We start from the raw sequence: 16,398 nt of genomic DNA on the forward strand, positions 1-16,398 counted from the left end.
CTATGTTCTGTGGGCCAGTACTCTGTGTCTATGGGCTCCAGTACTATGTGTCTGTGGGATCCAGTACTATGTGTCTGTGGGCTCCAGTACTATGTTCTGTGGGCCAGTACTATGTTTTTGTGGGCTCCAGTACTCTGTGTCTGTGGGTCCAGTACTATGTGTCTGTGGGCTCCAGTATTATGTGTCTGTGGGCTCCAGTACTATGTTCTGTGGGCCAGTACTCTGTGTCTGTGGGCTCCAGTACTCTGTGTCTGTGGGCTCCAGTACTCTGTGCCTGTGGGCTCCAGTATTATGTGTCTGTGGGCTCCAGTACTCTGTGTCTGTGGGCTCCAGTACTATGTGTCTATGGGCTCCAGTACTATGTGTCTGTGGGATCCAGTACTATGTGTCTGTGGGCTCCAGTACTATGTTCTGTGGGCCAGTACTATGTTTCTGTGGGCTCCAGTACTCTGTGTCTGTGGGTCCAGTACTATGTGTCTGTGGGCTCCAGTACTATGTGTCTGTGGGCTCCAGTACTCTGTGTCTGTGGGCTCCAGTACTCTGTGTCTGTGGGCTCCAGTACTCTGTGTCTGTGGGCTCCAGTACTCTGTGTCTGTGGGCTCCAGTACTGCTGTTTCATGTGGCTGGTTACACTGCCCTCTGCTGTAGGCCTACATGTAACACTGTATCCCATTCATAGGGAATTGTTACATATCTTCAGGTGAAAGATACATTGTGATTAATGTGTGACTAGCTGTTTTGAAAATGAATTAATATTTTATAATTTGTAGTAATAATAATAGCCTATTGAAGCATTTAAATTAAAGTATGAAAAATGTAAGCACTCACTAACTGTAAGTCGCTCTGGATAAGAGCGTCTGCTAAATGACTAAAATGTAAACAGGTTTAAATACTATTAAATTGTACTTTGCCACCACATTTACACTTATTGCAATGGAGCATTTGAACAATTATTTAGATGTTTCACATCTGCAGAACTTGTTCGATAACACCAAAGATGATGTTGTACATTCCTCTTCTCGTCTGTCTGGTCAGCTGTGATATCGCGAGATTTCTGTACCGTATTGGCTGCTGACGTCACGTTCAGGAAGGCAGCTACCAGCGAGGAGGGAGCGGCCCTTTGGGTGAGCTTATCTGCCATTCTGAAAACGTCACAATGACCAGTGGGTATCACCATATTCTTTAACTGTACGATTGGCTTTATTTCATGTGTTGTATCATTTCGGTTAGTTTGCTAGCGGATCATTTCTACCTACCGCCTCTACGCCATCCATGGCGAAAGCGTTGTGCTCTGGCCAGAGGCGTTCTAGGAAGGGCTAGCTAGTAAGGCTAAATTAATAGCTAGCCAGCTTTCTTTAACGTTGGCTATCTACATGATCTCCAGCCAAACACAGCCAGCCATTGGTCTATTATCGCATTTCCTTCGCCTAAATGACACGTTGGTGGCCTAATGTTAGCGAATGTAGCTAGCCAGCTAACTCGTAGCTCTGGACCATTGCGTGACAAGTTGTGTGTGAAATAGTAGGGCGGTCTTCTTCTTCTTTGAGGTTTAACGGCGGTTGGCATCCAATAAATGTTGCATTACCGCCACCTACTAGACTGGAGTATAACTCCCTTATACTTTGCTTTAAAAATAATAAAACAATTTTAAAATAATGTTAATACCATCTAACACTACTCTCACAAAACATACAAAATTATATAAATACCATACTCCACTATTTAATTATATTTATTCCTACTTCAGGCCAACAGCCTGAAAGGACTGGACACCGCCACTGTAACTCTTCTGATGTCAAGTCTCGCACACCCAAATACCTCTCTGCAGCTGCCACCACTACCTCTGTTTTCTGCGACTTGCATTTCATCCCTGCAGTACAGTTGATAACCATTGCTATAAATGCCAAAAATCTAATCCTACTGAAACATATATCACTTGTTGGTTTATCCCTCTGTACTGGTACAGATCTCCTCCTCCCACCACTCCTCTCAGGATCCCTCCCCCTTGACCCATCTTCCTCTACTTTCTTCACTGCCTCAGCATATGACAACTTCTGCACTACTCTAACCCTGGAAACCTCAACCTGCCTCAGCATATGACACCCTCTGCTCTACTCTAACCCTGGAAACCTCAACCTGCCTCAGCATATGACACCCTCTGCTCTACTCTAACCCTGGAAACCTCAACCTGCCTCAGCATATGACACCCTCTGCTCTACTCTAACCCTGGAAACCTCAACCTGCCTCTCTCGCATGGGACATGTCTGATCCCCAGCTCCATGGGCACCCCTACAATTAACACATACCACTACTTTCCCCAATGCTCCACACTCCTTAGTCTCATGCCCTTCTGCACACTTCTCACACCTTGGAACCTCCCTCATACACACTGCTGCCACATGCCCATAAGCTTGACACCTGTACCAACGTAATGTATTCGGCACAAAAGCTTGTACAGGATAACTTTTATATATCCTAACAACATAATCCTAATAACTGTCGGGCAAAGACTCAACTTCAAAACTCAAAAGAACAGACAATGACTCTTCTGTTTCTCCAGTCACACCAGCCTGTCTGCGTTGCACCAAATGACGAGCATCACAAACACCGGGAATCTTCCCCTTCAGTTGGTCAGCTTTCACATTTACCGCTATCCCAGTAATCACGCCTTTCAATGGCGCCCTTTTCTTGAGAGCAACATAATTCACATCTCTTGTCCCCATTAGTTTAACACAGAGCGCCTGGTCCCTCTGACGATCAGAAACACAAACAATTATCACTAGACCACTTCTGGTTACCCTCACCGATTCCACAGCACCCAACTCTGTTTTCACCCACCCTGAAACCACAAATGGATCAGCCAAAAGGCAAGGGTCCACTTTTTCCACAAACTTCACTCCTACTGTCACAGACTCATCTTTATCCTGACCCTCGGTGCAGGCCTCGGGCTCCGAGCACTTCCCCACACCTTCCACCTCCGATACTTCACCACACCTTCCACCTCCGATACTTCACCACACCTTCCACCTCCGATACTTCACCACACCTTCCACCTCCGATACTTCACCACACCCACCACCTCCGATACTTCACCACACCTTCCACCTCCGATACTTCACCACACCCACCACCTCCGATACTTCACCACACCTTCCACCTCCGATACTTCACCACACCTTCCACCCCCGATACTTCACCACACCTACCACCTCCGATACTTCACCACACCTTCCACCTCCGATACTTCACCACACCTTCCACCTCCGATACTTCACCACACCTTCCACCTCCGATACTTCACCACACCTTCCACCTCCGATACTTCACCACACCTTCCACCTCTGATACTTCACCACACCTTCCACCTCCGATACTTCACCACACCTTCCACCTCCGATACTTCACCCCACCTTCCACCTCCGATACTTCACCACACCTTCCACCTCCGATACTTCACCACACCTACCACCTCCGATACTTCACCACACCCACCACCTCCGATACTTCACCACACCTTCCACCTCCGATACTTCACCACACCTTCCACCTCCGATACTTCACCACACCTACCACCTCCGATACTTCACCACACCCACCACCTCCGATACTTCACCACACCTTCCACCTCCGATACTTCACCACACCTTCCACCTCCGATACTTCACCACACCTTCCACCTCCGATACTTCACCACACCTTCCACCTCCGATACTTCACCACACCTACCACCTCCGATACTTCACCACACCCACCACCTCCGATACTTCACCACACCTTCCACCTCCGATACTTCACCACACCTTCCACCTCCGATACTTCACCACACCTACCACCTCCGATACTTCACCACACCCACCACCTCCGATACTTCACCACACCCTCCACCTCCGATACTTCACCACACCTACCACCTCCGATACTTCACCACACCTTCCACCTCCGATACTTCACCACACCTTCCACCTCCGATACTTCACCACACCTTCCACCTCCGATACTTCACCACACCTTCCACCTCCGATACTTCACCACACCTTCCACCTCCGATACTTCACCACACCTACCACCTCCGATACTTCACCACACCCACCACCTCCGATACTTCACCACACCTTCCACCTCCGATACTTCACCACACCTTCCACCTCCGATACTTCACCACACCTACCACCTCCGATACTTCACCACACCCACCACCTCCGATACTTCACCACACCTTCCACCTCCGATACTTCACCACACCTACCACCTCCGATACTTCACCACACCTTCCACCTCCGATACTTCACCACACCTACCACCTCCGATACTTCACCACACCTTCCACCTCCGATACTTCACCACACCTACCACCTCCGATACTTCACCACACCTTCCACCTCCGATACTTCACCACACCTTCCACCTCCGATACTTCACCACACCCACCACCTCCGATACTTCACCACACCCACCACCTCCGATACTTCACCACACCTTCCACCTCCGATACTTCACCACACCTTCCACCTCCGATACTTCACCACACCTACCACCTCCGATACTTCACCACACCCACCACCTCCGATACTTCACCACACCTTCCACCTCCGATACTTCACCACACCTTCCACCTCTGATACTTCACCACACCTTCCACCTCCGATACTTCACCACACCTTCCACCTCCGATACTTCACCCCACCTTCCACCTCCGATACTTCACCACACCTTCCACCTCCGATACTTCACCACACCTACCACCTCCGATACTTCACCACACCCACCACCTCCGATACTTCACCACACCTACCACCTCCGATACTTCACCACACCTTCCACCTCCGATACTTCACCACACCTTCCACCTCCGATACTTCACCACACCTTCCACCTCCGATACTTCACCACACCTACCACCTCCGATACTTCACCACACCCACCACCTCCGATACTTCACCACACCTTCCACCTCCGATACTTCACCACACCCACCACCTCCGATACTTCACCACACCTTCCACCTCCGATACTTCACCACACCTTCCACCTCCGATACTTCACCACACCTTCCACCTCCGATACTTCACCACACCTTCCACCTCCGATACTTCACCACACCTACCACCTCCGATACTTCCCCCTCATTCTCTTCCGTTTCTCCTCCTGTCTTCAGCTCACTCTGCTAACACTTTCTACCACTCTTCTTTAACAAACCTTCTCCCTTTTCCTGCCATTTTTAACCGACTCAAGCTCCCCCTCTTCCTCCCTCTCTCTCTTAGACCTCCTCTGCCTCTTTTTCCCTCCACTCCTCCGTATTCCAAGTATACGTCTCCTTCTGATAATACTGCACTTCTCCTGACATACATCTTGTTCTTGTCTTGTCAAGGGAACAACATTTAATTGGCTGTCACAATCTCCGTCCAATCAGCCCGAACCCCTGGGGATGTAGCACTGAACAGTGCATCCCACTTGTAAAGCAGCTGCTTCGTCTTGATGTTCTTCTTCATCAATAACTACCGCCACGCTTTTCCATTTCAAACAAGCGCTCTCTTTCTCCCGGATTCCGACGTGCTCCTTCCGTGGTTTTCAGGCCGACCATCGGCTGTGCTGGTCGTTTTGTTTGTGTCTTTGTGTGGATGGATGGAGCGCTCTACGGCCACGCTGGCGGTAATGTGAAGTAACTGACTGGTTACTAATGTACTAGCTACTGGACTGTCTTATATTGAACCTTTATTTAACTAGACAAGTCAGTTAAGAACACATTCTTATTTACAATGACGGCCTACCAAAAGGACAAAACACACATCACGTCAAGAGAGACACCACAACACTACATCGTCGTCCGGGTTTGGCCGGTGTAGCCCGTCATTGTAAATAAGAATTTGTTCTTAACTAACTTGCCTAGTTAAATAAAGGTAAAATAAACAAATTAAGAGAGACCAAAGACAACAGCATGGCAGCAACACAACATGACAACAACAATGGTAGCATCACAACATGACAACAACAATGGCAGCAACACAACATGACAACAACAATGGTAGCAACACCACATGACAACAACATGGCAGCAGCACAACATGGTAGTAGCAGCACAAGACATGGTACAAACATTATTGGGCAACAGACAACAGCACAAAGGGCAAGAAGGTAGAGACAACAATACGTCACACGAAGCAGCCACAACTGGCAGTAAGAGTGTCCATGATTGAGTCTTTGAATGAAGAGATGGAGATAGAACTGTCCAGTTTGAGTGTTTTTTGCAGCTCGTTCCAGTCGCTAGCTGCAGCAAACTGAAAAGAGGAGCGACCCAGGGATGTGTGTGCTTTGGGGACCTTTAACAGAATGTGACTGGCAGAACGGGTGTTGTATGTGGAGGATGAGGGCTGCAGTAGGTATCTCAGATAGGGGGGAGTGAGGCCTAAGAGGGTTTTATAAATAAGCATCAACCAGTGGGTCTTGCGACGGGTATACAGAGATTACCAGTTTACAGAGGAGTATAGAGTGCAGTGGTGTGTCCTATAAGGAGCATTGGTGGTAAATCTGATGGCTGAATGGTAAAGAACATCTAGCCGCTTGAGAGCACCCTTACCTGCTGATCTATAAATTACGTCTCCGTAGTCTAGTATGGGTAGGATGGTAATCTGAATCAGGGTTAGTTTGGCAGCTGGGGTGGAAGAGGAGCGATTACGATAGAGGAAACCAAGTCTAGATTTAACCTTAGCCTGCAGCTTTGATATGTGCTGAGAGAAGGACAGTGTACCGTCTAGCCGTACTCCCAAGGACTTGTATGAGGTAACTACCTCAAGCTCTGAACCCTCAGAGGTAGTAATCACACCGGTGGGGAGAGGGAGGGGCATTCTTCTTACCAAACCACATGACCTTTGTTTTGGAGGTGTTCAGAACAAGGTTAAGGGCAGAGAAAGCTTGTTGGACACTAAGAAAGCTTTGTTGTAGAGCGTTTAACACCAAATCCAGGGAGGGGCCAGCTGAGTATAAGACTGTATCATCTGCATATAAATGGATGGGAGAGCTTCCTACTGCCTGAGCTATGTTGTTGATGTAAATTGAGAAGAGCGTGGGGCCTATGATTACACTGTCTTCTCCTGTGTAACGCACATTCTCATCCTCTTTTGTTGTTGTGTTTCTCTGGGTTGCAGGAGGAAACCAGCGTGAACTTGCCCGGGCCAAGAATGCCAAGAAGCAAGCCGACCAGACCAAGGGCAAGAAGACTGAGAATGGGTTGTCTGCTGCTGCCCGCAAGCTGAGGTATCTAGATAGTATTCAGTCTTTATACAAGCTGAGGTATCTAGATGGTATTCAGTCTTTATACAAGCTGAGGTATCTAGATGGTATTCAGTCTTTATACAAGCTGAGGTATCTAGATAGTATTCAGTCTTTATACAAGCTGAGGTATCGAGATAGTATTCAGTCTTTATACAAGCTGAGGTATCTAGATAGTATTCAGTCTTTATACAAGCTGAGGTATCTAGATGGTATTCAGTCTTTATACAAGCTGAGGTATCTAGATAGTATTCAGTCTTTATACAAGCTGAGGTATCTAGATAGTATTCAGTCTTTATACAAGCTGAGGTATCTAGATAGTATTCAGTCTTTATACAAGCTGAGGTATCTAGATAGTATTCAGTCTTTATACAAGCTGAGGTATCTAGATAGTATTCAGTCTTTATACAAGCTGAGGTATCTAGATAGTATTCAGTCTTTATACAAGCTGAGGTATCTAGATAGTATTCAGTCTTTATACAAGCTGACCTAAAGCTTGAATCTAAAGCTCAATTTTCATTGCACCCCTCTTAGCTGTGTATTTGTCACAAAGGAATCCTTCATATGATTGATTTCAGTTGAATAATAAAGGTGTGGTTTCCTGGGACCCAGATGGAGCCTAGTTCTGGAGATTCTCCATTGAGCTTTCTTTTCCAGGAGTAGGTGTTATCTGGCTCCGGGAAACTGGCCCAAAGAGTTCTATTATATGGACTGAAGTTGTTGCATCTCACATGCACCCCATTCCTTGTAGGGATGCAGAGATAATGCAGCAGAAGCAGAGAAAGGCAGCTGACAAGGAAGGTCATGACCTCAAGTCCAAATAACGTCCAGAAGACAGACACCCGTCCCATTGTGTCAAAGGACTTCTTCTTGATGTTATGAGAACGGATCTCTACATTTTTAGATTCCTACATTCTTCCATATGGCAAATCACACTGCTCGTTGTGGCCTATTGGCTTTGTGTTACCATAATAAACCATCTACCTGATTGGAATAATAGAGCGAAGGATTTAGCGGTTTGCCCACGTTGGTTCTGCATGTCTCATTCTGAACATTATTCTATAGTGTAACATGATGACCACCAAGCCATAACATACCTGTGGATGTTTATAGCAAACTGTGTGCCCCGCTGATTCCAAATAAAGTCTACATCTTTTTAGTTCATGTTTGCGTGTGTTATTTAGCACAATAACTATAAAGGCTGAAGTCTTTGGGGCCCCTAGGAGCTGGAGTCGCTCCGTCCGAGCTCTGTTCTAGTGACACGTTGTTTATCCTCTGGCATCATTTCAGAAGGTTAAAGGGTTGATACTGCCTACCACTAATATAGACATTGGACTCAACAGAGGTTGTTGTTTTGTCAGAGCAGGGATGTAGAATGCTATTGAGAGGGACATTAATGATAGTAGCAATAAGGGTGGTCTGATTAATCAGGGCTAATACACCATTCATTGGTATATACAGCCTGAAACTAATGCCTGCAAAATTATGTGAATGTTCCTTCCAATCCAGAATGTTGAATTAAATGACTTTTAAACTTACTCTATCGGTTGTCTGTGCGGTTTGTCCTTCAGCTGCTTGAAATTTGAGACAAAACATCCACAGGAAAGTATTGCTTCCCCAGCCTTTTAGAGAGCCGGTAGGTATGGTGCCTTCAGAAAGGATTCACACCTCTTGACTTTTTCCCCATGTTGTTGTTACAGTTTAGTTTAAAATGGATGATTGGTAATTGTTTTGTCACTGGCTACACACTACCCCATAATGGCAAAGTGGAATTATGTTTTTCCAAGTATTCAACCCCTTTGTTATGGCAAGCCTGAATAAATTCAGGAGTAAAAATATGCTTAACAAGTCACATTTTAAGTTGCATGGACTCACTCTGTGTTCAATAGTGTTGAATGTGATTTTTGAACGACTACCTCATCTCTGTACCATACACATTATCTGTAAGGTCCCTCAGTCGAGGACTGAATTTCAAACAGATTCAACCAAAAAGACCAGGGAGGTTTTCTCATCCCTCTCAAAGAAGGGCACCTATTGGTAGATGGGTAAAAATACAAAAAGGCATATTCCTTTGAGCATGGTGAAGTTATTAATTACACTGTGGATGGTGTATCAATACACCTAGTCACTACAAAGATACAGGCGTCCTTCCTCTTTGGATGGTGTATCAATACACCTAGTCACTACAAAGATACAGGCATCCTTCCTCTTTGGATGGTGTATCAATACACCAGTCACTACAAAGATACAGGCATCCTTCCTAACTCGCAGAGGAAGGAAACTGCTCAGGGATTTCACCATGAGGCCAATGGTGACTTTAAAACAGTCACAGAGTTTAATGGCTGTGATAGGAGAAAACTGAGGATGGATCACCAACATTGTAGTTACTCCACAATACTAACCTAATTGACTGATTGAAAAGAAGGAAGACTGTACAGAATAAAAATATAGCAAAACATGCATCCTGTTTGCAATAAGGCACTAAAGTAACACTGCAAAAGATGTGGCAAAGCAATTCATTTTTTCTCCTGAATACAAAATGTTATGTTTGGGGCAAATACAACACATTACTGAGTACCACTCTCCATATTTTCAAGCATAGTGGTGGCTGCATCATGTTATGGGTATGATTGTCATCGTTAAGGACTGGGGAGTTTTTCAGGCTAAAAAAGAAACGTAATGGAGCTGAGCACCGGCAACATTCTAGAGGAAAACCTGCTTCAGTCTGCTTTCCCCCAGACACTGGGAGACTAGAGGAAAACCTGGTTCAGTCTGCTTTCCCCCAGACACTGGGAGACTAGAGGAAACCCTGGTTCAGTCTGCTTTCCCCCAGACACTGGGAGACTAGAGGAAAACCTGGTCCAGTCTGCTTTCCACCAGACACTGGGAGACTAGAGGAAAACCTGGTTCAGTCTGCTTTCCACCAGACACTGGGAGACTAGAGGAAACCCTGGTTCAGTCTGCTGTTCACCAGACACTGGGAGACTAGAGGAAACCCTGGTTCAGTCTGCTTTCCACCAGACACTGGGAGACTAGAGGAAACCCTGGTTCAGTCTGCTGTCCACCAGACACTGGGAGACTAGAGGAAAACCTGGTTCAGTCTGCTGTCCACCAGACACTGGGAGACTAGAGGAAAACCTGGTTCAGTCTGCTGTCCACCAGACACTGGGAGACTAGAGGAAAACCTGGTTCAGTCTGCTTTCCACCAGACACTGGGAGACTAGAGGAAAACCTGGTTCAGTCTGCTTTCCACCAGACACTGGGAGACTAGAGGAAAACCTGGTTCAGTCTGCTTTCCAATAGACACTGGGAGATTAATTCACCTGTCAGCAGGACAATAACTTAAAACACAAGGCCAAATATACACTGGAGTTGCTTACCAAGAAGACAGTGAATGTTCCTGCGTGGCTGAGTTTTAGACTTAAATCTACTTGAAAATCTATGGCAAGACCTGAAAATGGTTGTCTAGCAATGATCAATAACCAATTTGACAGAGCTTGAAGAATTTTGAAAAGAATAACGGGCAAATGTTGCACAATCCAGGTGTGTAAAGCTCTTAGAGACTGACCCAGAAAGACTCCCAGCTGTAATCGCTGCTAAAGGGGCTTCTAGAAAGTATGGATTCAGGGGTCTGAATACTTACGGAAATGAGATATTGGACTTTGTCATTATGGGGTATTGTGTGTAGATGGGTGGAAGAAAAAGAAGAAAAATTAATCCATTCTGAATTCAGACAAACACAACAAGTGTGGAATAAGTCAAGGGGTTTTGCAGGTTTTCCTACTTCCAAAGCATCTAGAGGTCTGTGATTTTTATCATAGTTACACTTCAACTGTGAGAGACGGAATCTAAAACAAAAATCCAGAAAATCACATTTAATGATTTTTAAGTAATTAATTTGCATTTTATTGCATGACATAAGTATTTGATCACCTACCAACCAGTAAGAATTCCGGCTCTCACAGACCTGTTAGTTTTACCACTATAGCAGTGACTGTTATAACATATTACCACTATAGCAGTGACTGTTATAACATATTACCACTATAGCAGTGACTGTTATAACATATTACCACTATAGCAGTGACTGTTATAACATATTACCACTATAGCAGTGACTGTTATAACGTATTACCACTATAGCAGTGACTGTTATAACATATTACCACTATAGCAGTGACTGTTATAACATATTACCACTATAGCAGTGACTGTTATAACATATTACCACTATAGCAGGGACTGTTATAACATATTACCACTATAGCAGGGACTGTTATAACATATTACCACTATAGCAGTGACTGTTATAACATATTACCACTATAGCAGTGACTGTTATAACATATTACCACTATAGCAGTGACTGTTATAACATATTACCACTATAGCAGTGACTGTTATAACATATTACCACTATAGCAGTGACTGTTATAACATATTACCACTATAGCAGTGACTGTTATAACGTATTACCACTATAGCAGTGACTGTTATAACATATTACCACTATAGCAGTGACTGTTATAACATATTACCACTATAGCAGTGACTGTTATAACATATTACCACTATAGCAGGGACTGTTATAACATATTACCACTATAGCAGGGACTGTTATAACATATTACCACTATAGCAGTGACTGTTATAACATATTACCACTATAGCAGTGACTGTTATAACATATTACCACTATAGCAGTGACTGTTATAACATATTACCACTATAGCAGTGACTGTTATAACATATTACCACTATAGCAGTGACTGTTATAACATATTACCACTATAGCAGTGACTGTTATAACATATTACCACTATAGCAGTGACTGTTATAACGTATTACCACTATAGCAGTGACTGTTATAACATATTACCACTATAGCAGGGACTGATATGACTTATTATTATTATAGCACTGACTTTTATAACTTATTTGTATTCTTCATACTATAAAATAATTCTAAGCAAATCTTGTCTGCTAAATGAACTAGTGTAGCCCACAGCCATTTGGCAGAGCCAGATCAGGACCTAACATAAGGACAACTCAGAGTATGCTATTCTGTTCTTCTGAAATAGACTACATTTTCTTCATATCATGTTTCTTTAGACCTGTCTAAAATAAATAATGGTTTTATTGTGAAGTTGTAGGCTATATTACATGGATTTATTAGACTTTTTAAAATGTAGATGTTCCAAAGGTCTGCATCGGTGTCTTGTAGGCTGTGTGGAAATCAGGAGATGCTAAATGTGTTTATGTTAATTAACGGTCAATTACCGTGAGACCGACAGTTATTTGCTTGACAATCACCGGCTGATGAAATGTTGTGACCGCCACAGCCCTAGTAGTGATCACAATATAGTAGCCATATCTAGGAAAACCAAAGCTCCAAAGGCTGGGCCTAATATAGTGTATAAGAGGTCATACAATACGTTTTGTAGTGATTCCTGTTTCGTTGATGTAAATAATATTTGTTGGTCTGTGGTGTGTAATGACGAGCAACCAGACGCTGCACTTGACACATTTATGAAATTGCTTATCCCAGTTACTAATAAGCATGCACTCATTAAGAAAAGGACTAAAACTGTTAAATCCCTGTGGATTGATGAGGAATAAAAAAATTGTATGGTTGAGAGGGATGAGGCAAAAGAGATGGCAAATATGTCTGGCTGCACAACCGATTGGCAAATGTACTGTTTTTTAAAATGTATTTCACCTTTATTTAACCAGGTAAGCCAGTTGAGAACAAGTTCTCATTTACAACTGTGACCTGGCCAAGATAAAGCAAAGCAGTGTGATAAAAACAACAACACAGAGTTACATATGGGGTAAAAAAATACAACAGAAAATATATATACAGTGTGTGCAAATGTAGCAAGTTATGGAGGTAAGGCAATAAATAGGCTATAGTGCAAAATAATTACAATTAGTATTAACACTGGAATGCTAGATGTGCAAGAGATTATGTGCAAATAGAGATACTGGGGTGCAAAAGAGCAAAATAAATAACAATATAGGGATGAGGTAGTTGGGCGGGCTAATTTCAGATGGGCTGTGTACAGGTGCAGTGATCGGTAAGGTGCTCTGACAACTGATGCTTAAAGTTAGTGAGGGAGATAAGAGTCTCCAGCTTCAGAGATTTTTGCAATTCGTTCCAGTCATTGGCAGCAGAGAACTGGAAGGAATGGCGGCCAAAGGACAAATGACAAATTGAGATATCATGTGACTAAACTGAATAAAAATAAGAAACTACACTATGAAACAAAGATGAATGATAGTAAAAAGCTTAGGAGCACCTTAAATGAAATGTTGGGCAAAAAGGCAAACTCAGCTCCATCATTAATTGAATCCGATGGCTCATTCATCACAAAACCCACTGATATTGCCAACTACTTTAACCCTCGTGTTGTCCTCCCAAATGCCTTACGCCTTTTGTCCTCTGGGGTCAAAAATGACCCCGCCTGGTTTGACTGTTTATAAAGCATACAGTATACATTTTCAATCAATTCTGTGTTACATCTTTAGTCTTACTTCTGTTCAACCCATTACTAGAATTTTTTTCATTTGTTTTGGAATTTAGAGCCAATAGACCTTGTTTACATAAAAGTATACCCTGTTTTTAAGTAAAAATACAATGAAACTATGAATTATTTTGACCTATTATTATTTTGACTATTTGACTTATCACTGAGTGGTATTTGTAAAAGTTTAGTGAGGATGCTGTTTTTGAATCATTTTATTTTTATTAATGACAGCCCATAATCACACCTTTTGTCCTCTGGGGTCAAAAATGACCCCGCCTGGTTTGACTGTTTATAAAGCATACAGTATACATTTACAATCACTTCTCTGTTTCAACTTTTCAGTCAACTTTATTCCAACTTATTACCTGACATATAACACATGTTATAATTCATTTCCAAAAAAATTTCAACTTCAAAACCTAACTTTTTAGTCTGAACGAGCCCTCAGTTGCATGCGAGGCAGGTAGTAATGGCGTGATCTTTGCAGATGTATGCATTGCATTTTTGGCACATTTTGGATGTTTTGAAATCACTTCGGCGAGGGCAGAATTTGCACCTACTCCTTTTGGGTAATGGGCGAGGAAGGGCTGGTCGGCATGAGGGAACTGGGAGAGGGGGAGCTGCTGCAGAGGTAGAGCTGGAGGAGACCTGCTGGATCTCCTTAACCAATTTGACAGCGGCTGACGTGCGGGGAATAACCTTGCGTCGCTTGATGTGAGGTATCACCAGTTGTCGCCCAAGCTCCTCCATGAAGAGCCTTCTCTTGTTGTACTTTCCCTGATTCCAGGCTGGCTTGATTTCAGACCATAGGACAAAAGAGTTGTATGCAGACACGTCGAGAATGTTGTAGAAGACAACGAGTGGCCAACGGGCTGTCATTCTTTTGCACGTGTACACACTGGTAACTTTGTCAAGGTTATCAACACCACCTTTGTTGTGATTGTAATCTTCAATGATTTTGGGCCTTTTGTCATCCCTGTTGCTCACAGCAGCATCCCGATGCAGAGTGCTCATCAGAAGAACATTTTTCTGTTTTTTGGGGTGATATGACACTAGAGCATGGGTCTCGGTGAAGGCAAACTTCGATGAGAACCGTGCCCGGTCCTTTTTTGACACCAGAGCAGGGGGAAGCTCAGGCTTATTCCTCCGTACTGTTCCCACCATGTACAGCTTTCTTTTCAGCAGCTGCAAGCCAAGAGCATGTGAAGTAAAAAAGTTGTCACAGGTGATTGTTTTCCCCCGGAGACCTTCTGTCATGTCAAGGACAACTCTCATGCCCTGATTTTTTTCTGACTGCGCACCAGCCGGTTTGCCAGTGTATACCTGCATGTTCCATGCATAGCTAGACCTGGCATCGCATGCTACCCATATTTTTATCCCATATTTCCCTGGTTTACTCGGGATGTACTGTTTGAATGGACAGCGACCTCTGAAGGGGACCAGGCGCTCATCCACAGTCACATCAGTACCTGGATCGTACATCAACGGCAGGAGAGACACCCACTTGTCCCATACATCTCGAATGGGAGCAAGTTTGTCTCGTGCACGGCGATTTTCTCTTGTGGCTTTATCATCAAATCTAATCACTCTTGAGATTTTATGAAACATCTTGAGTGTCATGGTAGCACGGAAAATTGTCCTACCAGACTCGGCATGCCATAAACTAGATGTAGCTTCCTTACTAGATCGGTACACGCCAGCAAGAATCAACACACCCACATATGCCTGCAAATCCATTTGATCCATCTTTCTCCACTTGTTGCCATAAACGTGTTGCCCCTCCTTGTTTGTCATGCTCAGCACTGCGTCTTCAATAGACTTTGGCAGAAACAGGTCAAAAGTGGACTTTATGTCATCAATCCGAGACCTTGCATATGCAGTTGGACCATGGTGGCTTGTATCTCTCTCTGCTGTCAACATGCGTCGTCGGTCACTGGGAGGGATGGAAGACCAGATCAATGTTTCATCCTTTGACTGGAAATATTCTTCCATCTCAGCTGGGTCCTCTTCCTCAGATTCTACCTCATCTGTTGATTCTTCGTCTTCATCATAATAGATGATGTCCTCCACTTCTGACACTTCTTCCATTTCAACTTCAGATTCTACCTCATCTGTTGATTCTTCATCATAATAGGTGCAGTGCTCCACTTCTGACACTTCTTCCATACCAGCTTCAGATTCTACGTCATCATCACGTTCATCCATTTCCTTATATTCATAATCATCTTCCATTTCTGCAGCAGGAGATGTGGGGGAATCTTCGGAGGAAGAAGTAGCATGCTGTCTGTATGTTGGATCTATCACCTCATCATTATGTTCCTCCTCTTCTGACCCTGAACCCTCTTCATCAGTTGATTCATCCTCATTATGTGCAGCATTGTCCTCCTGGTCATTATTTTCTTTTATTTCAAAAATTATCTTGCAAGCCTGTGCATTATAAAACTTCTGCCTCCTCATTGTGCTGCCTGTCTCTCTCAGACTAAAATGTGAAATGAGAGAGGGCTAGGTGAAACAGTTCACCTAGCCCTCTAGAACCCAACCCCAAACAGGACAGTTCACCTAGCCCTCTAGAACCCAACCCCAGACAGGACAGTTCACCTAGCCC

At 44.0% G+C, this 16,398-nt stretch overlaps 1 protein-coding gene across 1 annotated transcript; it reads left to right on the forward strand.

The window, feature by feature from the left end:
• Positions 1-1,059: 1,059 nt before the first annotated feature.
• Positions 1,060-8,804, forward strand: LOC121563085 (small EDRK-rich factor 2). The gene is made up of 3 exons (XM_041875134.2): positions 1,060-1,163; positions 7,143-7,251; positions 8,018-8,804. Exons 1-3 carry the CDS (start codon positions 1,157-1,159, stop codon positions 8,088-8,090), a joined length of 189 nt encoding a protein of 62 aa, XP_041731068.1. The 5' UTR covers positions 1,060-1,156; the 3' UTR covers positions 8,091-8,804.
• Positions 8,805-16,398: the final 7,594 nt, after the last annotated feature.

This window comes from Coregonus clupeaformis, unplaced genomic scaffold (genome assembly GCF_020615455.1).
Source record: "Coregonus clupeaformis isolate EN_2021a unplaced genomic scaffold, ASM2061545v1 scaf1018, whole genome shotgun sequence".
Lineage (NCBI taxonomy): Eukaryota > Metazoa > Chordata > Actinopteri > Salmoniformes > Salmonidae > Coregonus > Coregonus clupeaformis.